Source organism: Panthera onca, chromosome A1 (assembly GCF_046562875.1).
Source record: "Panthera onca isolate mPanOnc1 chromosome A1, mPanOnc1 haplotype 2, whole genome shotgun sequence".
NCBI classification, from domain to species: Eukaryota; Metazoa; Chordata; class Mammalia; order Carnivora; family Felidae; genus Panthera; species Panthera onca.
The window spans coordinates 218,592,538-218,616,695 of record NC_138339.1 but is presented as its reverse complement, the minus strand read 5'-3'; the positions used below and the strand labels follow the sequence as shown (position 1 = coordinate 218,616,695).

General features: G+C 37.6%; 1 protein-coding gene across 3 annotated transcripts in view; it reads right to left on the bottom strand.

Annotated features, from left to right (window-relative positions):
* Window positions 1-24,158, bottom strand: part of CDADC1 (cytidine and dCMP deaminase domain containing 1) — a 46,559-nt gene that overhangs the window by 12,673 nt on the left and 9,728 nt on the right. For 2 of the 3 annotated variants that reach the window (XR_013550303.1, XM_078433813.1), the window contains exons 4-7: window positions 12,935-13,112; window positions 5,687-6,256; window positions 4,052-4,093; window positions 330-379 (exon numbers count right to left, since the gene is read on the bottom strand). Coding sequence is in view for 2 of the 3 variants with exons in the window: in XM_078433813.1 (XP_078289939.1) it covers window positions 330-379; window positions 4,052-4,093; window positions 5,687-6,256; window positions 12,935-13,112 (840 nt within the window). In the remaining variant the exon portion in view is untranslated. The remainder of the gene's footprint in view (window positions 1-329; window positions 380-4,051; window positions 4,094-5,686; window positions 6,257-12,934; window positions 13,113-24,158) is intronic. The other variant, XM_060637922.2, reaches the window with a different exon arrangement.

Below are 24,158 nucleotides of genomic sequence, written 5' to 3'. Positions count from 1 at the left end.
TTACAGTTATATACCAGCCCATTTTTCGTCCCCCGTCTCCATTAACAGACTATTTAAGGCCACCAAGGGCAGGAAACGTGGTCCTTACCTCCCCACTGTTCATTGTGGCACAGCGCCTACCCTGTGGAAAATGTTTAATAAATGTTTGCTAAATCAATTAATCTACCTAGACAATTGTTGGGGGAATGATCAAATATTTATCGAATTTAACAAATGCACCAAAATGAAATATTAACCCCAATGGATCAATAAAATATAATGCACTTAAGATTGAACTAGGTTTAAACAAAATCAAGGTTAAATGTTTAAAGAACTATCTTCATACTTACAGATTTTCCTTCTGCCCAAATGACTGCTCCAACTCCAGTTTTATGATCCTCTGAAAGATAAATGTCATTTAACACAGCAAAAATCAGTGATTTGTTAGTTTCAGAAATACAAGTTTCTAAAAACAGTACATAGTATTGAAACATAATTCACAATGTAGCAGCAATCCTTGATATCTTCACTAACTATAGAAATAAATAGCTTTTTATTACTAAATAAATTTGTGTAGTAAAAGTTTACCACTAAAGTAAATACTTTCAGGCATGGAATATGGGAACCAGGTACTAAATAACCATACAGTGTCATTACCAACCCAATCACACAGGATCTATATGCTGAGCTCATTACAATGGCAGTGCCCACAGTCAGATCACCGCAAAGCTGTAGCCAGAACCGAGGGTAATTTTATAGATTCTCCACCAACAAATCAGTCTCTAAAAGACTATTTCTAACAGATGAGGAAATTGACTTAAAAAGAAGTTTCTGAACTAATGAATTTAATGTAACAATAATTCACAACAATCAAATCTGTCTTCTAGCATTTTTTACACTCTAATCATGGAAAATACATTTTATGGAAATATTGTTGCTAAGAAATAAAGCTCAAACTTATAATACAAACAAAAGCAAGTTTTTATGGGCTTTCATATCTATATGAAAGTCCTTTTCCTGACCTTCAGAGTTTATCTCAATGGGAAAAGAATGCCAACTTAGTGAATGATGCTCATTTCTAAATCAAGTGGAAGTTATAAACATAAGGTTACAATTTCCCTGCAGAACCAAAACCTCTACAAAAAATAAAGCTGTAGTTTTTAAAACCATGAATCTGAAACAGAAAGTTTTAAAAAAACAAAATAGAAATGCTGCATATCAAGGATTTACTTTTTCCTTTTACTAATACAAAGATAAGTTTCAAATTTCTAAAGACAATTATAATTACGAAAACCACAGTATTTATCAAAATCTTAATAAGGGACTGATGTGGTTAAGCAGGTACATTTACACAGAAACAGTAACAATCTGGGAACTTACTCTAGGGCATTTTCATATTGGTAAGGATTAAATGAAACTGTAGTTTCACTCCACAATTTCCCAAAAGTTAATCCCTCCAATGATAACTTCATTCCATCTAGGTATTAAAAACTAGTTTGCCTTACAAATAAGTTAATTTTTAAAACTTACGATACTATAATAAAATTCCCCATCTTCAGTTCAAGCAAGCTCAAGTTTTCACAATTATATCACAAAGCATTTGTGTAATTTATTTTAAGCACTTTTTACCCATTATCTCATTTTTACCGTAAAGGTAAAGCAGATAAAATTTCCTTTTCTAGATGAGAAAACGGGCAAAGTAATCAAGTGACTAAAATTTAGCCCACTAAATGAAATCTACCCCTCCCTTTGACATTAAGAATTTAGTAACAAAGATTTCCCTTTATTGAACGCCCAAGTGAGACAATGCTGAAAAGTTCCTGTATTCATGAAATTTATAGTCTGAAGTGGGAGACAGACAGGAAGCACCCATGTGCTGTGCTTGTGCTAGAATGGAAATGAACCCCATGCTGAGGAATGGAGGGTATGGGAAGGCTTATTCTAGAGTGGAGATTCATGGAAGAGATTTTGCTGTAAACAAAACTTTGTTCCTTCCAAGATGTGCAGAACATAACATAAGGGTGGAAAATAATATGATTATGGCTTTATGCTCATTTCTAAGGCAAGTGGCAGAAGTTATAAATATAAACCAAAACCTTTAAGTAAAACTATCCTTAATACATGTACAAACCTGAAACAAAAAATGAGAGACTGAAATAGAAATTCTTCATATGAAGAGTCTATTTTTCCTACCATCAACACTAAGTATTTTTCATGTTATGTTTTTTTTTAGTCTCAGGAGCCACTTTTTCTGTTTCAGTCTGGGGACAGACTAAACCTTGTCAGGAGGGGAAAAATGTAATTTTCCCTCAGTATGTGGCTCTACTGCCTTTCTAAGTTTAGTTAAACCAACAGAATATTCTTTTCTATGTCTCTTAAAATCAGAATAAAATTTTATCCATGTTAGATGGAGTAGATTTCACACAGCTCCAAGGTCGGATGACAGATGAGGTAATTTCTCAAGAATCTTTTCATGTCTGCAATTTGTACAGACATTGCTCCCCATAATCTGCTCATTCACAGGTTTTCTTTCTCTGTATACCTTTGAAGGAAAAGGTCAACTTATTATATTCACTGAGCCAAATTTCTGAGACTCCAATCACCAAAAGTCAGAGAACTCTTCAGCCCACGATTCTGGAACACAGGTGTGGTTATTTTAGCTCCAGATTCTGTGGTCATATCAGCATTTGCCCAAGTGTGGTCCACAGCCACTTCATCAGAATCACTGGATGTTTGTTAAAAGGAAGACTCCTGGCTCCCAGGGAAATCCCCCGAAGTGACCTCTCCAAAGACTTCAGCCAGGGCTCAGGAACCCACATTTTTCATGAGCATCCCCTCTGATTCATAGGCACACTACACGTTGAGAACCACCAAGTTATGATCTGAAACAGTTAACTTTCATGGCTTCTCCAACCTACTTTCATCATCAATGTTGTGGTTCAGGAGGAAGGCATAATCCTCAGCTTTGAAAAACACTTAGTCTAAGGGAAAATGGGACCCCCAAAAAAGATTTAAAAATCACACTTAAATCAGGTAGACAAGATGCAATGACCTCCTCTTTTTTCCCCCCTCTAGAGTCTAATTGAATTTTGTCACGTTTTTGCTACCTCATAGCTTCTTTTAATGACACCTCTGTGGATCCTATTTATTCATCATTTAAAATACAATTATTAAGCACCAGCTTCTCAATTACTTTTAGAAGTCTGTTGTTAGAGGTTCTGGAATTCATTTCACTCATATTTTTAAATAAAGTGGTTTAATGAAATGGTGTCTTCACCTATGGAGTGAAATAAAATCAAAGTAAACTGAACAGTGTGAAATTAAAAGCCTCAGTTTTTAGGACACTCCATCAGGGGCTATCTAACTTGCTAGACTGCCCTCAGTGTTAAATAAGATACATATATAAATTGCCCGGCTCTGTGCCTGAAACATTCTAGGTGCTTAATAAATTGTTACTGTTATATAGGTCCAGTATTTCTCATCTGAAGTCTCTTTTATCAAGTTTTGTTTTTTTTTTTTTTTACAGCTTGATGTACTTATTTCATGGTCACACCTAACCAAATATTTAGTGCAAATATTCATACATTCTACTCCACATGTATGTGTTTGATTATAATGCACTGTGCCAGACCCCCTGGAATGCTGTGTCATATACAATACATGTACCATATTACCTTTCTAAAATCTGAAAAATTCTGAACTCCTTTTCATCTGGCTCCAAGAATTTTGGATAAGGGATTGTGGACCATTTAACTTTGGATATAAAAAGATTTCCTTTATCCACTCAGCACATCATGCTTAGTGCTAAGGAAAAACTGTCCCTTCCCTGGGAGAGCAGAGAGTGGAGTGGAGTGCGTGACAGAGAGTTGCATCCTATTCAAGATTTGGGCTCCAGGCAAAAAAGCCAACCACAATAAAAAAAAAAAAATTAACCTGTAAAAATCTTTCAAGTTACCCATCAAGAGCAGAAGCACAACTGCATGTATAAAACTCTGCACAGAAATAGTAGATACATTTATAGAGTATCTTATAAAGAACATAGATGCAAATTTCTATCTATGCATTACTGCACCTTTACACACTGGAATCCTACATGGCACGACGAGATGTTCTCCTATGAGAAGAGATACTGAAATCAACTAAAAGAACAGCAGATTCCGATCTCCCAGCTTACGCTCACCCTGGAATCAACTGAATTCTAATTAGCAAAGGAGAATTAATTAGTGAATTATAGCTGTAACAGCTGTTCCCATTTATGTTTCTGCCCTTCCAGTATGGTTTAGAGAAAAATTATTTACAAGGCTGGTTTTGGCAAAGAGACTAACGTGCAGCCCACAATACAACATAATTACATTAAATCAGTCTTTTACATAATTGTTTGGAGTCATATAGCTTGTGCCTGTAGTAGAACCACATTCTTTAATAAGAGTTGAGTGATTATTAACCCTGCTGAATGGCAGAATCCCTTGCAGAACTTTAAAAATTCATAAGCCTAGGCCACACCCTTAGGAACCTCTGTTCAGTAGGTCTGGGTTGGAATTTGAGCAATTGGACTTTTAATAAAAGATTAATTGTGATTCTGAAATGCGGTCATCGAAGATCTCCATTCTACTGAAAGTACTTTGATTGTGGTCTTTGTTTAGAATATACTGCAGACCAGTGGTATTTGTATGGACCTTTTCTTAAGATTTTCTTTCTTCTTCTTTCTTGGGATAAGCTAAAAAAATCCTCCATTCACCAAATCTTACTCTACTCCTCCTCCTACCTGTACTTTTCCTCCTTATTTCAAAGTCACATTTAAAAAAGTGATCGAGATTCTACTTTGAAAAATCTTACATCTGGTAAGATGTGAAAACATTGTTCTATAATTAGAAATACAGATGCCATCTTTTATCACAATAAAGAAAATTCCCAATAGTTTCCTTTTTCACATATACACTCATGCACAACTTAATAAAGTTAAAAATGTTTGATTTCTCAACTTGCTGATGGAAGACATACCAGCAATGGGAAGAATTTGTCAATATTCCTTTACTTTAATTCTGTTATTTTGAATTCATTTTTTATTATAAAGATTTTCAAAGTTTTTATTAAATACCGAATACATTGGGGCGCCTTGGTGGCTCAGTCGGTTAAACGTCCGACTTCAGCTCAGGTCATGATCTCGCAGTTTGTGAGTTCGAGCCCCACGTCGGACCCTATGCTGACAGCTCAGAGCCTGGAGCCTGCTTCGGATTCTGTGTTTCCCCCCTCTCTCTGCCCCTCCCACACTCATGCTCTGTCTCTCTCTCTCAATAATAAATAAACATTAAAAACATTTAAAAAAAAATACCAAATACATACAAAATACTGAAGAGTTAATTAAAAATGAATGATTTTTGGTTCTCTTTCTCTTTTTGTCCCATCTCTAGTGGAGAGCTCAATGAACAATGAGAACACAGAAGCAGGAAGCAGAAAGAAGGTCCTACATAATCAGGCCCTGATTTATAAATGTAGCACTGAATATAAGGCCGCAAGGAATCCTAAAACTGCTGAGTTGTCTACTCAAGGGTCTCGCTAACTTCTACACATATAGTGACCAACAAAACTTCAGTACTAAGAAAGAGTAAATGAACTCTACCATGGATGACATGAATACCATTTTACTTCTGAGACAAATACAACCCAATCAATCAGCCCCAATTTATGCACTAAGCATGTAACTCACCAGTTCGATATGCCAATAACCTGGCCTGAACCATGCAGTGCCTTGCAATTTCTTGTGGCAAACTTTGATTGTGAATTTCATTAATCTGTCCGGTATTACCACAATAAAATCCGTAGTGCTTAAAGTTGGGCACACTGGAAGCTACTGTGGCCAAAAGAAGGATAAGGTCTTTCATGTTTTGCCTTAGATTGCTAAAGTATGGATTTTCACAGAGGTTCTCCAAACCTATAGTCATCAGTATTTGCTTATGCATGTCTTCATTTGGAACCAAAAATAACATTTCAAATTCTTTTATTCTTTCTTGTTTACATTCAGAATAAAAGTCAACGTTAGCATCCGGCAGTGTTTTTGCAATTTTTTGAATAAAGTCACATTTGTAAGAGGTCTCCTCTACAAACTGCACCATATAACACACCAAAGGCTGAAGTAAGACACACACGTGGGCCCGACTGTTTGACTTCAATCTTTCCACTGCTTTGGCATCTAACTTCGCATCTTCAGAACTAGAAGCCTCAGTAAGCAAACTTATTTCTGGATCAGCAGGCCAGTATGAAATTCGGTTAACTCCAGCTGAAATACAAAATATGAAAGGTAGTTATCAGACACATGCTGAAGTTAAGGGTTTTCATGATAAATCCACCATATCACTGTGGTAGATCCAGAGGTCCCAATATGATAAATGCCCATTATGAAGTCAATTTTAATATAGACCGAAGGTTGGCAAACTATAGCCCATCGGCTAAATCTGTCCCATTGCCTGTTTTTGTACAGCTGGCAGGTTTAAGAATGGATTTTATAGTTTTAAATAATTGCAGAAGGTCAAAAGAATAGTATTTTATGACACATGAAAATTGTATGAAACTCAAAACTCGGTGTCTATAAATAAAGTTTTATTTGAAAACAGACTCACCCATTCATTGACCTAGTCTCTAGCTGCTTTTGCACAAAAATGGAGTAGCTCAGTTGAATATCTGTACAGACACCATATGGCCTGCAAAGCCTAAAATATTTACTATCTAGCCCTTTATAGGAAAAGATAGGTGATCCTTAACAAAGCTCATGGAAGATACTTGTGGAATCACTGGCTTTGCCAAAGTGTGGTCCCAAAGCCCAGTGCCAGGACTAAATACCAGAGTCCTACAAGTAATCAAGTGGCTGCTTTTAGAAATATCAGAGCCAACAATTGATACTGTCCAGAGTTTGTATTTGAAATAAACAATTCATCCATATGTGAAAAATGTACCTTTGCTCTGAATTCTTCCTCTGGGAAGCTACTCTAAAAAATTATTCTAAACAGAAACAGAAAAAATTCATGCATGCATATATTTAGTGCAGCACTGTTTAAAACAGTAAAAATATAGAAAAAATCTAAATGGCTAAAATAATGTGAGGGCAACAGTGTGTGTGCGTGCGTGTGCGCGTGCGTGTGTTGGGGGGATGGGGAAACAATATTAATTTTTTTAAGTCCACAAAATTAAAAACAAAACAATAAACTAGAATTTTCAATCAATGTGACAGTAGGTTAGTAATCTTTAATATACAGAGAAGATTTTAATTCATTAACAGCACATATGAATTGACAAGAACAATAAGGCCTCGAGAGAGGCAAAATGATATGATCAGACAATTTACAAAATAGAAAACAAAACTAGATTACAAACAGATGAAAAAAATATTTTGCATTTGAGAGGGAACAATGAGATGCCTTATACAGGGTACAGCATTAAGCATTCAAATGTTCATTAATTAATTAGTCGTTTACAAAGAGACCCCTTTGCTAATATCTCCTGCAATTTCAGCTAGGAAAGAGACTTTTTACAATTGTGCCCAGAAGCGAAAAGACAGATGGCCCATAGGGTGTCCTACATTCAAAGTAACAGATGAACTACAAAGTCTTAGTTGAACAAGCGCACATTTCTATCTACTCCCTGCTACTCCTGAGTCTTACTGTGGCTTGGGTTATAAATCAATTCTGAAGGCCTCGAAGCTAATATTAGAAGTTTCCGGTGGCTGCATTTCACCTTCCCTCTGTTGGAGTTCTCATAATCCATTTCCTACTCAGTAGTGATAGTCAATCTTTCATCTAAGCATCTGGTTGCTTCTAGTAATCCTGACTTAAGGAGAAGAGAGGATGACTAGTCTTTGGACAAATGGTCATGTACCAGTGGCAAATGCTACAGCAGAGGTTTTCAGATTTGTTGGTTTGTTTCAAACTCTGTTACACTCTTAAAATTAATGAGAACCCCAAAGAGCTTTGTTTATGTAGATTGTACCTACTGATATTTACTGTATCAGAAAATTCAAACAAATTTCAAAAAATATTTATTAATTCATTAAAGGAATAGAGAACCTACTATATATTAATATAAATAACAGTTTAATAAAAACAAAAACAACATATATTTCCCAAAACAGCAACAAAAACTAGTTGAAAAGAATGGCATTGTTTTAAATGTTTACAAATTTTTTATTTAGCTTAACAGAAGATAGCTGGGTTCTCAAATCTGCTCCTGCTTTCAATCTGTTGTCATAGGTTTTCACTGAAGTATATGAAAAATATCCAGCCTCACAAAGATGTGCAGTTGAAAAAGGAGTATTTTAACAGCCATTTAAGGTAAGTGAATATTCTTCTTTCATACTACATAAAAGTTTGACAAGGGATAATTTCTTAAAGGTTAGTTACAATGTGGAATCTGAAATATAACAACAAACTTTTTGTACAATTATGCTAAGGTCCATTGGTTTATTGAGCACTTAGAATGGCACTTTCGCTCATGCATGACTTTGTAGCATCATGCATTGGTCATTTGGAAATACTGGTTTACTGATTTTACAATATTAAAAAAAAAAGTTCTATTCATTAATATTATCATCACTGATATCACATCAGAAGAGTCTTCCAGTGTCGGGAAGCTACATGTTGCTCATGATGGTGGATATGAGTTTTTCAAAATTCTAATTTTCACTTGAAGACTCAACTTTTTTTTAAGTTTTATTTATTTTGAAAGAGTGCATGCACATGAGTGGGGGAGGGAGAGAGAGGGAGAATCCTAAGCAGGGCTCAAACGCATGAACTGTGAGATCATGACTTGAGCCGAAACCAAGAATTGGATGCTTAATCAACTGAGCCACCCAGGTGCCCCTTGAAGACTCAACTTTTATTATTGGCAACAAATACTATCCGTTGTTTTGAGAGAATGCTGCCAAACAGCCAAGTGTAAAGAATTACAGTTTGTTAGTTTACAGTGTTCAATGAAAAAAAGTGGACAATTCAGTTCATAACATAACCATAAAGAGTTAGGGGTCCCCAGAAAAAGAAAGAGAAGTCATTTTAGGCCCCTAGCTCTGCTCCTCAATCTATGCCTTACCAGCTCTAGACTCCCTAGCACACTTCTTGCAGAACTTCTAGGAAGTGTCAGAATTGCAAAGAAATGCAAAAGGATTTAAGGGGTGCCTGGGTGGCTCAGTTGGTTAAGAGATTAAGCCTCTGACTCGAGCTCAGGTCACGGATCTCACGGTTTGTGAGTTCAAGCCCCGTGTGGCGCTCTGTGCTGACAGCTCAGAGTATGGAGCCTGCTTGGGATTCTGTGTCTCCCTCTCTCTCTGCCTCTCCCCCACTCGCACTCTATCTCTCCCTCTCTCTCTCTCTTTCTCAAAAATAAACAAACATTAAACAATTTTTTTTAAAATGCAAACGATTTTAAGGGAACAAAGGGAATGCAAAAACTAACAATCTCTACCAAAATAGCCTAATCATTTCAGTCATAATAATTCAGTGGTAAAAACTCACAGTGCTGTTTCAGAAGTAAGCAAGGCCCTGCACTCCCTAACAGAGATAAGAAGCCCAAGACCCCATCCAGCTGATACCAGCTCTCAGTGCTTGCCCATAGCCCCTTATTTGTTGCAAAGAGTTTCCTTTGTGTGACAACTCCACCAAGGATCTGCCTCATAAACTCCAGTTAGTTTGGATACAATAACTCAAACAACTGCACCCAGCAAGTGGTTTTCCTTCAGGCAACCTTCAAACTCAGGTTTGTAGGGCAAGTGCTTTAGGCCCACCTCCTATTTTTTTCACACCGAATATTAAAAAGATGTGTACTCAAGGGTTGGGATTTAATAAAATTAATAATTTTTACTGTTTCATCACAGACATTCTTACATGAAACTCTCTTTTTTTTAAAGTTTATTTATTTATTTATTTATTTGAGAGAGAGAGAGAGAGAGAGAGAGAGAGAGAGAATGAACAAGCAGGGAAGGGGCAGAGAGAGAATCCCAAGCAGGCTCCATGCTGTCAGCACAGAGCCTGATGCAGGGCTCGATCTTACCAACTGTGAGATCATGACCCGAGCCGAAATTCATTCAGACACTTTACCAATTTGAGTCATTGAGGCACCGCATGAAACCCTCTTTTTTAACTCCAAGTTCGTGGCCTTGAAGAGTACAAGGACTACTATCAGCTTGATTCGTACTACGGCAACAGTAGTTTTACTCATCATTGTTTTGGTACTATTAGTATAAATGTAGTATCATTATGAAAACAATTTTATCTTGTGGACCATCAGGAATCCAAAAACCACATTTTGAGAACCACCATGCTTTGGAAACGTTTCCTTTAACTGACTTAATAGTATTTGTAATTAAAATAACTTCATTATAGCATGGGGCTAAACCATGACCCTTCCCAAGATAAAATATATAAGCCTACGATAACCGCAATTTTATTTATATATGGGCTTAATACTAACACGAAAGCATTTCCATGGTAGGTCCTTCCTGATTTTCCACACTTCATTTGTTTTGCCAGGTTCAAACGTCTTAAATCAAAGACATGAAGCAGTGGTGAGTTACTTGCACTCCCCTATCTTTCTAATTCTTTCCTTCTAATTCTGATTCTCTAACAGCTCTGAGGCTATTAAGAGTGCTTTCAGCATAGTCAGCTTAGCACAAAACACAACTATGTTTTATTCATTTTTCTCCCTTGACTCTAGGAGAGATCAGTCAACACATATTTTGTTTCTTTCTATATCAATGCCACCATCTCCACCTATTTAAACCACTTTTACACCCAGCCTAATGAGCTCTCAACCTCCTATCTTTCCGTGTTTCAATTCAGTAATAAAAAATTCAAAAGTAATAATAGAAATTTTAATCATGTTACATCCTGCTCAAGAAGGTTCAGTGGCTCCATATTATTAATAATAGGGTTATAGGTCAATTAACACAAGTGACCTAAGTAAAATGAATATCCAATCTGCACAATCAATTGGTAAAAAAAAAAACAAAACAGAAAAACTGTCCTCACCACTCTCACACCTATCTCTCTATTCATAACAGCAGGGAAAAGACTGTAGAATCCAGTGGTATCTGTGCTCTACCTGCTTGAATACTTGCTGCAGGCCAGTAGGCTCTAGCCATGTGACCATTTCTTCTGGAAGTGCTTCCACCTGTAGCTCAAGGGCACTGCCCATACTATGGATCTGGTCTTTAGTCTTAAGACTTTCATGTAAATAAAAATAGCTCTCCCTCAAAACAAGTGTAGGAACTCTGTTCTATAAGACAAAGCCGAAAGGCCATACAGTTTTTCAAAGTTCTCCACTAAAGTCCCAACCTATCATTTTAAACCATCTGCCACTATTCTTACCAATAATAATTCTCCATTTCAAACCACTGACTCCCAAAACCTTGCTTCTCACAAACTGATGACCTCACATGTGTTGTCCCCCTCACCAGGAATGTGTTCTTCCTCCTCTACATCTGACCCATCAAGATCCAGCTTAAGCCCCAGCCTTTCATCACATGCCAACCTGCATGGATCGCTATTTTGCTTCTGAGTTCAGGTATTACTTAACAGCCTCTATCACTCATTTGGTATTTGATGTGTTACATTAAATTGTAACACAAATAACCCAAACAGCAACTTGAAGAAGAGGATTAATAACTATGTAAGCCCTTTTATTTCTCCCCAGAAGCTCTCCAAACCCATCTTTTTGGGTTTTTAAGGAAGCCTCATTACAGAGGCACAACTGATTATTGACACTGGTAACTGAACTCAAATTCCAGTCCCTCTTTCCTTCTGAAGAGGTCTGAGGAGTGAGGTTGAGATTTCCAACGCTCTAGTCACCTGGTTAGCTCCCCTGGCAACCAGGCCCCCATCAGTGGAGTTTCCCAAAAGCCACTTCTCTAACAAAGTCAGGTGTGTCTGAAGGGGGCTTGTTAGGAATAACAAGACACCTCTATCACTCTCATTACTCCAGAAATTCCAAGGCTTTTAGTCGCTCTGTGCCAGGAATGGGATGAAAACCAAATATATAATTCATATTCTCAGTTAAAATATCTCAGTTAAAATATGTAAAAGATACAATATTATTTAAATGGGAGAATGCTCTGCATACTTACCTGGCTACAAAATAGAATCATAAGGGGCACCTGGGTGGCTCAGTTGGTTATTTTGGCTCAGGTCATAATCTCATGGTTCATGGGATTGAGGCATGCGTCGAGCTCCATGCTGAGCACAGAGCCTGCTTGGGATTCTCTTTCTTCCTCTCTCAGTCCCTCCCCTGCTTGTGTGCATGCACTCTCGCTCTTTCTCTCTCTCTCTCTCTCTCTCAAAATAAATAAATAAACTTAAAAAAAATAGAATCATAAGCATAAAGAGCTTTAGTGAGTGGTCTGATGTAGCAGAGATAGTTAAACATTAATCATCTGTGCTTCTCCTTCTGAAGTACAGAACAATCACTGGGAGACAGCCGCTCAGCCAGGAACTACAGAGCCCACAGTGGATGTGAACAGAAAGGCCAGCGTTTTTGGGGGGCAGGCATGCCTTCTCTATGCTCTGTCTCAGTCGGCCTCTGGATGCAGAGGACTCAAGGCTCTAGAAGACAACAGTAGCAATGTGACAGAAGATGCCAACACCCGTGAATCAGCCACACGGAGAAAAGCTGCCTGTTGTTCAGCAGCACCTATGTTGGACTATTACATGGGTGATAAAGGTCTAGTATATTAAGCCACTGAAATTTTGGTGTTTGTTATAGCAGCTAGCATTAGTTTACTAACACATGAAGAATCATCTAATTAGGTAGTAACAGGGCAGAGACCAGATTCATGTATTCTGACACTGTTTACAGTGTACCAACTATATTCTGATATGTATTTATAGTTCTAAATTCTCTCAGTGGTGTGAAAGTAATTTATCTTGATTATTCTTAGATAAATACTATTAATCCCCAACCAAGCCTTATCTACACTTACCATTTACAATCATTTTCAAACAAGCAGAACATGGTTTTCTGGAAAAATAAAGATCACAGTTTTTCAGCCTTGACCCATGTTTTATAAGAGCAATTTTCCCAGCATGTAAATCTTCACTAGAACAATGGAGACCAACAATTTTCGTGTTTTTCACCACCACAAGGCCAGTTCTCTTCACCTACATGAAGATAAAAAATAATAATGTATTAGTTTTAACATGTGTTAAAAAAGAGACAACAGGCTCCAAATGGAGTCACTTGTGCTAACCCCATGTCATCAGACTGAGGCTTAATACCTAATTGCAGTTTCATCCTCTCCCAGTAATACAATAACCGGTCAGACTTGAATTTCCTGGTCAGCTAGTGAGAAAATCCACCTGGTAGGCTCCCTCAGTCCCCCAAAGTAAGGTGACCTTGACTGAAACAATCTCCTTTTTTTGCTAGTAGCTTCTTTTTCCCACCCCTTCTGCTTGTAGAAGTCTTCCATTTTCACAGCTCTGCAGATTTCCTCTCTACTTACTAGATGGGATGCTGCCCAATTCATGAATCATTGAATAAAGCAAGTAGATCTTTAAATTTACGCAGTTGAATTTTTTTTTTTTTTTTTTTTTTTTTTAACAGATTTGGTGGGAGCATTTGGATCCAAAGGAAAACTTCCAATGGCTTCGGGGACAACAAGAAACACAAACGTGATACCCTCGAGCCCTTTGAGTTCTCTGTCCTTCTTGCCATTTCTAAGGGCCACACAGTAAGTTCCTCTTGGTTCTGAGCTCTGCTCTCTTGGCACTGAGCTCCTAATCTGATCGGCTTTCCAGTCCAAAATTCCCCATTTGACTGGAAATTCCAGCCCTTGATTAGCCCCCAGAGTCCACACTGGGAACTCCTGGTTCAATCTATAGCTTCCTGTTGTGTGGAATCCCAGGCTATGGTCCCCATTGGTTGAGATTTGGCCGTGGTGTGTACTGGCCCGTCTCTTGGCCAGGTTGGGGGAACACCTTTTGGTTCCTGCTGGTGCATTAAGGTGAAAATGTCTGTCTCATTTTGTGTCGATAAACTCTATTGCTGATTGGAACCCTGGAGACCAAAAGCTGCAAAATTGGTAGACATGGTTCAGCACTTAAAAGCTATTAGCTGACCACCTAACTCTAAGATCCCTGTGGTAGGATAAGACAGTTGTTGCAGTAACACTAGGTCGCCCACTAACCTCAGCAAATTTTGGTGCAACTAGGCACAGTGTATAACACCACACAATCCCCAACCCAGCAGCATGTCCTCTTAGGCATTAATCTGCCTCTGAGAAACCCACCTAGCTTAAAAAAGAAAAAGAGAGAAAGGGATCCTTAAATTCCAACTAGGCACAGTGTAAAACACCACACAATCCCCAACCCAGCGGCATGTCCTCTTAGGCATTAATCTGCCTCTGAGAAACCCACTTAGCTTAAAAAAGAAAAAGAGAGAAAGGGATCCTTAAATTCCAAAGCATACCACCTTCTGGCACACTTGCTTATTTTAAGTCTAAAAACTATAATCCTGGAAGCTATAAACATTTACAAAATGACAAAATCTTACTAAGCTTATTTCGTGTCCTTTAGAAGTTGGCTTGGTAACCATCAGTTTGGGGGCCCCAAAATATGGCCAGACAGAAATGTGGGTTGTACCCCATTTACCACTAGCTATGGCTGGACAGAAAATATGGGTTCAACTCCATTTTTGGGTAGGGTCCTAGCAAACTGCTATAAGCCCTCAGGTAAATTACAACCTAGAACACAATGGACATTATGAGGAATGGTCAAATTAGTTAAGATCATTCCAAAAGCAAGAGTTCCTAAATCAAACCAACAGGATGGTAAGCACCTGTTTTAACCTGCATGCAGAAGCCTTCAAAAGGCTTCAAAAATCCAAAATACCTTCATTGAAAGATTTGTTGCAAAAGGCTCATGAAAAATTAAAAACACAAAAGGTGCATAAAATAAGACTGTAAGACTGAGGTAACTCCTGCTGTTCCCCTCTATCCTCCCTTATTTGAGTACTCACTTCAGTAATCCTGAGTCATCTTTCCACTCGGAGAAGACTGCAGGACCATAAACAAAAGTCCACCAACTTGGTGGCTTACACACACCCTTGTCTCTACGCTTGAAGGAGAGGTGACACGACTCTGAGGGAGTGTCAGGTAAATTGCTACCTTATTCCCTTAAACAGCCAAGGGAAAGTGAAGTTAAAATTACTGGAAAACCCTGCCAAATTTTGGAAGATACCAAAGCTACACCCTACTTCACGCTCCACTAGGAGCCTGCAGATGTATCCTAGGAAAAACTGGCAGAAGCTGCCTCGGTGTGAGAACTCTTACCAGAGTCTGTTCTCCTGGATCTCTGTCCACAGTAACCAGTATGAGAAAATAAGATCTTTTGCACCCTCTTTGGGGATGCTCCTGGAGTCCAAGGAGTTATTTAAAACTGCTAGGAATATTTACTGTTTGTCTCAGCTAAAAATTGACAAGGTATTTAAAAGGATGTTTTTAAGTAGCTAGTCCTGTGGTCAGAAGTTGGACAGATTAAAAGCTGGTATTCAATGGTTGACAGGAGTTTTTCTTAAGTATTCTCCCCTAAGCTAAAATACAAACTATGAATACAGACGAAAAGAAAAAAAACCTTCCCAAGCTTTTGTGGAAGGGTTTACTAAAACATTACAAACAACTCGAAATCCAGAACATAGAAATCTCTTGAATTCCACCTTCGTTGGAAATATTTTCCCTGATATAAAAAGCATATTGAAAATAATGTGGTTGGATGGGTGGACCAACCTGTGATATCATTTAAGTTACAATCCAATTCCTTGAGAAATTAAAAGCACCTGTTCTTATCTTAACAGATCTTTGCAAAACCAGAAATGCAGCTCTAAAATCAATTCAAAGTCCACCTACCCTTTTTACCAGTCCCCAAATCTCCTGCATTTATCTCAAAAGCTTGTAAGTACTTTTGGAGGAACTTATGTTCTTTCCCTGTGTCTTTGACATGTACATGTTTTACCGGGTTTTCCCCAGGAACTCTGATCTAAACCATCCCCACTTCCTAAGACTGAAGAAAAAAAGCGGGGTGGAGGGAGGCTTTTTATCAATACAAACTGCCACAGAAGGTCCCTTGCCCAAAATCTAGTTGACAGCTTTCATAAAATTGCTTGTCAAGGTCAAATACAAATCTTCAATGTCATCTCCCCAAATATTACAGAAAAAGATTCAGCCATCTGAATAGGTAAATTTAACTTATTCAAACTGTTCTTTTATAAGCTAGTGAGTTTTGCATTACCATACCTGTCTCATGGCTACAATCTTAAAATGAAAGCTATAAGGTCTCTGTTTGGATCGGTCTATATATTTAAGTACATCTATGTATATGTATTGTAGATGTGTGGTATTTTCTACCTCTGGATAGTACTGACAAAATTAATTTGTTTTTTGTTTTTTTTTTTTAATTTTTTTTTTTTTAACGTTTATTTATTTTACAAAGCATGAACGGGGGAGGGTCAGAGAGAGGGAGACACAGAATCTGAAACAGGCTCCAGGCTCTGAGCTGTCAGCACAGAGCCCGACGCAGGGCTCGAACTCACGGACCGCGAGATCATGACCTGGGCCGAAGTCAGCTGCTTAACTGACTGAGCCACCCAGGCGCCCCGACAAAATTAATTTGTAAAAGAGCTCTATTTAACTGGCTTAAAGAAAATCAAGCATTTATATCGATTATTCACAAAATTCTCCAAAATATAATCGAAACTAAACCCAAATGCTTTTCAGGTTCATATGATCTGGGGAAACATTCAGTATTAAGGCTTATTTAAGCTTGTTGGTTTAATTAACATAGACATGTCTTTAGAGTTCTCAACACTGAATATAAAGCAGTCATACAACTTCATTCAGCCTGCTTATACTAGTCAAATAATTTCATGTCATCTCTGTTACAAAATCTGTCAGGTAGAAAAATAACTTGGAATGATGAAATTTTCCTAAGCAATCCAAAAATAATTGCTCAAAAGAAGTGAACTAAATAGATGTAAGTGAGATGAAAGTTTTTGGGTAAACTTTTTAAATAGTTTCCCCAAATCTTTTCGGTAACCTGAAACCTTGAAGTTTTGCTAAGTTAAATTAAACGATGGACAGTCATTGAATATCTAGATTATTTCCAAATAACATAAAACACTGGAACATTCATTACTAGACATAGGTTTATCTACTTTTTAGTTTCCTTTTATAGAGGAACTACAGATTTGGGGGGGTTTGTTAGTAAACACGTTTTGTGTCACACTGAAAAATTTACTATGAGAAGGTCTATGTTTTTAGAAATTATGAAAAGTACTTATAAATTTGCCAAGCCACAGAATGTTAATGTAAAAGATAGTTCACAATTGTTTACTTCTTTATTTTTATTAGAAATTAAGGTCTTTAAGGGTTTAAAAATTCTAATATATTTAATTAAAGCTACTAGAAATAATAAAAAAAAATCTCCATGTGCAAAGGAAAGTAGGATGTGTGTTTTCAGTAAAAGAAGGCGTGAGGAATGGACATGCATTTTTTGTTGAGGGAAAAGCAAGTAATTTTGTCCTAAAGTGAGACTAGTTATTTCAGAATGGGAAAGAGGAAAGATGGAGAACAAAATCTGAAGGGATACCAAAAAGGTTATAGAATATTTGTAGAAAAGGAGTCTTTGGAAAGGAATATTGTGTGTGATCAAGCTGGCTAAGATTAGAACAAGTTTAATGAAATTTTTTTTTTTAATTTTTTAATTAAAAAATTTCTTTTAAGTAGGCTTCATGTCTAGCACGGAGCCCAAAGGCTTGAACTCACGACCCTGAGATCAAGATCTGAGCTGAGATTAAGAGTTGGACACGTGGGGCGCCTGGGTGGCTCAGTCGGTTGAGCGCCGGACATTGGCTCAGGTCATGATCTCGCGTTCCGTGAGTTCCAGCCCCGCTGTGCTGACAGCTCAGAGCCTGGAGCCTGTTTCGGATTCTGTGTCTCCCTCTCTCTGACCCTCCCCCGTTCATGCTCTGTCTCTGTCTCAAAAATAAATAAACGTTAAAAAAAAATTAAAAAAAAAAAAAAAGAGTTGGACACTCAACGCACTGAACCACCCAGGCACCCCAAGTTTTTTTTTAAATGAATATATTTTAATATCAAAAGTAAACTGGTACAAAATTAAAATTTGGTTTTCTTTTTGTAAAAAGGATGAAGTTTTCTTGGACTATTGGTCTCTTGATGAGAGATGGTAAAAAGTTTTTCTTTACCTTTTATGTAATCTGCCCATAAAACAAAGATTTTGTGTCTTATCAAAATAATCTCGGGGCGCCTGGGGGGCTCAGTCGGTTAAGCGTCCGACTTCAGCTCAGGTCAAGATCTCACAGTCCGTGAGTTCGAGCCTCATGTCGGGCTCTGGGCTGACAGCTCAGAGCCTGGAGCCTGCTTCCAATTCTGTGTCTCCCTCTCTCTCTGCCCCTCCCCCATTCATGCTCTGTTTCTCTCTGTCTCAAAAATAAATAAACGTCAAAAAAAAAAATTTTTTTTAAATAAATAAATAAAAAATAATCTCCCATGTTTCAGTTGTCTCTACCAGGTCTTTGATTAATTAAAAAAAGTTGATTCTTTGCTATTAAAAGAGCTCATTTTTTTACAACTATTTAACTTCTGTATTTACCTTCGAAGTCTTTAATTATCACGGTGGTTAAAGTAGGTAAATAAGAGTTGTTTCACAGTGACTTATGATCCGATTTGACTAAGTGTTTTAAAACCTTTTGATATTTGTGACAAACTCCCCCCTAAAATAAAATAAAATAAAATAAAATAAAATAAAATAAAATAAAAATAAAAAATAAAATTCTAAATGAAGTCTTTTTTGGCCTAGAATTAACTCTGGGATTTTCCAGAAAGTCCCTGGAAAATCACAAAAGAATTGTTCTTTCTCCTTATTTAAAAAAAGAGAGAGAGAGAGAGAGAGAGAGAGAGAGAGATGTTAAACTAACTAGGATAATTAGGCTTACATGATATGCTGAATTTCATGGGAAGCACTGTCAAATGAGAAGTAACACGAAGCCTTTTTAATGTATTTGTGCAGGTATATGTTACAAGTGTTCCCCAAATTGTATAAAATTCCTGGCATCTGATATGTCCTGGTATAACTTTATCAGTCATAATTCCAGTTTTATCTTAAAATGTTGTAGGTCACAGAAATAACCAAATTTCTTTGCAACAACCCTGTAATGAGCTCTCATCAGATCATTAACAGGGAGGCATTTTTAAGTCTTCTGTCATTTACATTAGTTATTGTTTTACTCAGATGCTTTTGCAAAAGTGTTCCTGGAAAAGCTTCATCTTCAAGGAGATTCATGGAAAGCACTTTGACAAGCATAGGTTTCTGATAGCTTTAAGATCATAAAACTGAACTGGGTAGGGGCGCCTGGGTGGCTCAGTCAGCTAAGCATCTGACCTCAGCTCAGGTCATGATCTCATGATTTGTGGGTTTGAGCCCCACGTCGTGTTCTGTGCTGACAGCTCAGAGCCTGAAGCCTGCTTTGGATTCTGTGTCTCCCTCTCCCTTTGCCCCTCCCCTGTCTCTCTCTGTCTCTCAAAAATAAATAAACGTTAAAAATTTTTAAAAGATGTTAAAAATAAAATAAAAATGAACTGGGTAAAAATTTCTTGAACTAATGGAAAAACTGGAATCCAGCAGAACAAGTAGTTAATACATAGGACTGAATGAACTGACAAGGAGAATTATAATTTTTTACGACTTTTTGTTTAAAGCATTGCTGGTCCTGTTTTTCCAAATTTAAGGAAACCTTTCTTTTAAGTTATGTATGACTTAAAGCAATTTGATATAGTATACCATTGTATACAAAGATGAAACATTTTTCTCCTTATCTGACCCCTCCAGAATTTGGAAACTTAAGTATTCTTTCCATGGCAATTTAGTCAGTTATTTGCATAAATTCAATGAGAATCTGGTCTCCTTATAACACAATCGGAAAGATTAGACAGTATAGACTGAATATAAACTCAAGTATGACCAGACAGCTTTAAGGAACTACTTGGAAAGACCAGCCTGGTACCTTGCTTAAAGAGTTCCCAGCTGTCTTAACAGGTAAGTAAGGAAGGTTACTTCTTGGCAGGCCTGGGAACTTCAGGATATTTTGGGGGACCTGAGGAAAGAGAAATTCACCCAAACTATAGATACTGTAGATAAAATCTGATGGCAAGTCCTTGGCTTAGTTTCCTGGCCTCAGAGGTTTTTAAGAGCTCAATCTGAGATTCCTTATGAGAAGTTTCTGCAAAGCCATATGAAAAAAGAGCTTATATGGCCAATCACTATTTTTGCTGTACTTATGAAAATAAGGCCATGTTTAATGAAAACAAATTAATTTAAGGTAATTATCTTTTAAAATATGGGAGTAATAGTAGAGAGAAAAAGTATGTTTGCACCTTTGTCTGTATTAGATTCTAATCCTTTAGTCTTTGAGGTTTTGTTCTATACCTGTAAACTGGACTAGATCCCGATTCTAGTTACCTCAAATATCCGGCTATGACTCTCCAAAATAACATTCCCAATTTTCTCCTATGCTTCTGATTTGGAATTACTAAGAACAAAGACTGCCCTTGAATCTCCTTAGAAGAGACTATACTAGGTCCTCCTCACTCTCCAGATGGCAACCAAACATCAGGGACTTGACCCCTGGGTACATATGTCACAGCTGAAGAAGGCTGCACCTGACATATGGTCCTGTGCAAAGCTGAAGACATCAAAATCAAATTCACTAGGAAGAGAAGGAGCCAACATTGAGGTATACTGCCTTCTCCCAAGACATCAGATCCAAAACATTTCTTTTTATTCCTCCTCCCGTCTGATTCTCCTTTTACCTAATTCTTACAGATGAGGTCTTTATGAGTCTTTTGTCCACGTTTTGCCTTGCTTGGGCCTTGAAAGGTATCCCAGGCCATTACAAAGGGGTTAGTCCAACTTCCAAATGACTGTGGACTTGCCCTGATGCTGTCTGTACACTCTACATACCCTTAAATTGCATTGGCCTCCATGGCTCACCTTTCAGGTTCAAACCTTTCAGACTCAAACGGGAATTACCAGGAAGCACATGTGAGTCAAAATTAGCTCCCTTTGGCAGATCCACTTCCCTGGTTAGGAGTGAGTACAAATGAGGCTGTGATAAGGAATCTCCTTAACTCTTTAAAGTATTACAGAATCTGTTGCTAAAAAAAATCGCTACCCAAAAAAATCCTTAGACCTTCTGACTAAAGTCGTTCTTAGAAACAGGATTGCCCTTAATTATCTTTTGGCTGAACAAGGAGGTATCTGTGCTGTGAACAACACTACTTATGACACTTAACACTTCTGAAGAAGTTGAAACTCAGCTGCATAAAACCACTGAACAAGCCACTTGGCTTAAGAAAGTGTATCCTTGCAGGGTGCCTGGGTGGGTCAATCGGTTAAGCAAGCGTCTGACTCTTGATTTTGGCTCAGGTCATGATCTCATGGTTTGTGAGTTCAAGCCCTGCATTGGGCTCTGTGCTGACAGCATGGAACCTGCTTGGGATTCTCTCTCTTCTCTCTCTCTCTGCCTCTCCCCTACTCTCTGTCTTTCTCTTTCAAAGTAAAAAAATAAACTTGAAAAAAAATTTTTTAATTAAAAAAGAAAAGAAAGTATCTCCCTCAACACTCCTTTAACTTATTTAATTTTGGTTGATCTGGGTGCTGGGGAACCACAGCTCCAAAAACACTCCAGATTTGGGGGATTACCCTGCTTACAATCATAGTAGTCTCTCTGGCACACTGTATTCTCTCAAATACAGCTTTCAATGTGTGCTCACAGCCGCTAACCACCAAACAAATCATCTCCTTCAGACCAGAATATCAGAAAAGAAATGGAGACAATAACTGACTTTAAAAATGTGAACCCAAAGTCATGATCTGTGAATACCACACAGATTCAGCAAAAAAACCCACCAAAAACAGAAACAGAACCCATGGTGTGTGAATACCACACGGAGGACCAGCAAAACTGCAAGAATTTCAGAGCAATAGCTAGGGGTGGCGCTAATGCCTTGAGTTTTGATCACATCTCTCAGGTGGGGTGAGCGAGAGACAACAGGCCCCAAATGGGAGTCACTTGTGCCAAGTCCACATCACCAGACTGTCACCTAATGCCTAACCCAACTGCATTTTCGCCAGACTGGAATTTCCTGGTCAGTTAGTGAGAAAATCCACCTGGTAGACTCCTGTAGTCCCCCAACAGAATGTGACCTTGGCTGAAACAATCCACTTTTTGCTAGCAACTTCCTTTTCTCGCCCCTTCTGCCTGTAGAAGTCTCCTATTTTTACAGCTTTGCAGAGCTCCTCTCTATTATATGAGATGCTGCCGAATTCATGAGTCATTGAATAAAACAACTAGACCTTTACATTTTCTCAGTTGAGTTTTGGTTTTTAACATATGTAATAATCATATCATATAGTATACTTGATTTATTAATAAACTAAAAGTTTTGTTTAGTTCTTTATCTGGACACAGTTTGAACAAAAGCACATTTCTCATTAGGTCCAAAAACTTTTCTGAATGTTAGTTTTATACCAGAAATTTTCTAAATCTAGGCTTTCTTAACCGAACAATGAAGGATTTAATTATCATTAATTTGTCCTACTGAAAAATAAATACACTTGGGGCGCCTGGGTGGCTTGGTCAGTTAAGTGTCCGACTTCGGCTCAGGTCATGATCTCACGGTCCGTGAGTTCGAGCCCCGCGTCAGGCTCTGTGCTGACAGCTCAGAGCCTGGAGCCTGTTTCAGATTCTGTGACTCCCTCTCTCTCTGCCCCTCCCCTGTTCATGCTCTGTCTCTCTCTGTCTCAAAAATAAATAAACGTTTAAAAAAAAAAGAAAAGAAAAGAAAAATAAATACACTTTAACCTAGTAAAGGGCAAGAGCCAAGTCAATTTGCTTGCTTCTTATACCACCTAGTCCATAACTACTTAGTACTAAGCTTCTACATGGTAATAAGGAAAAATTTAGGTAACCCTATGATTTTATACATGGATAAGTGAAGCCCAGAGAAATTATGTGACTTTCTAAAAGATCCACAGGTGGTAAAAGGCAGAACTAAAGCAGAGGTCATCTTAACTGTTAAAAGTTAAGTCAGTTAAAATACTGACTAAATAAAGAAAATTCTCAACTTCTTTCTAAAAACTGGCTCTACCCATTTTTAGCACTATGGCAGTCTAGGCTAATGTGGTTAGGTCCCACCTCCTACAAACATATAGATTATTTACAATAAAAAAAAAAAAAAGGTTTTAAGTGTACAGTCAAGTTCAAAAGGAAGAAAGACTCACCCTGAGGTGTTACAAAGGAAGAGAGAACTCAAAGCCAGAGCCAGAGCCGGAAGCCTGAGCTACCTCAGCAGTATCCTACCCAAAGCTTAAAAGCTGACTCTGCTTTTAAGCCCTGGAGGCTGGGGATGGGCTGGGATTCTAAAGAGGTATGAAATTAAAGCTAAAGTGTCCTAATTTACACTGATACTAATCAAAAAAGCTGGTGCAACAATGATAGTATCAGATAAAACAGACTAAGTTAAAAATCAGTTCAATGTAAGGCACAAAATAGTTTTATGCCATTTTCACAGGAAAGGTCTCTGAGGTATAGAATGTTAACCTGAATGTTGGCTTTGAGACAGATTGTTACAACATGAGGGGAATTTAGACTGAGAATAGGGTACTCATTATTCCCTACTTCCTTTCAAAGGGATTTTACTCTACAGTTATCCCCAACAGGACACATTTGAAATTACTTTAAACATCTTAGAACAAAGCTATATTAACAGTCAAGTTTCAGGTTCAGCTATGAGTATAAATGTCTGCAACTATGGAGAATGATATTCTGTGAAATGCCTAAAAAGGAAAGAATAGAGAAAGTTTTATAGAATTCCCTTTCTGGGCTAAACGAACATTTCCTAAACTGTAAGGACATTTAAAAGGAATACAAAACTCTTTCTTTTACAAAATATATTTCCAAAAATATATCTAAAACATGAAAGATCTATATTGGCTTTTAAAATAAGCTTTACATTTATCTTGAATTTATGAGCTCTTTCCCCTTCCCATCCCCAAATTTCTTAATAGTTTTATGTCCTCTAAATACAAAGTGTATGTTAGTATCTGCTTCTGAATACTTCCAGTGAGTTTAACTTC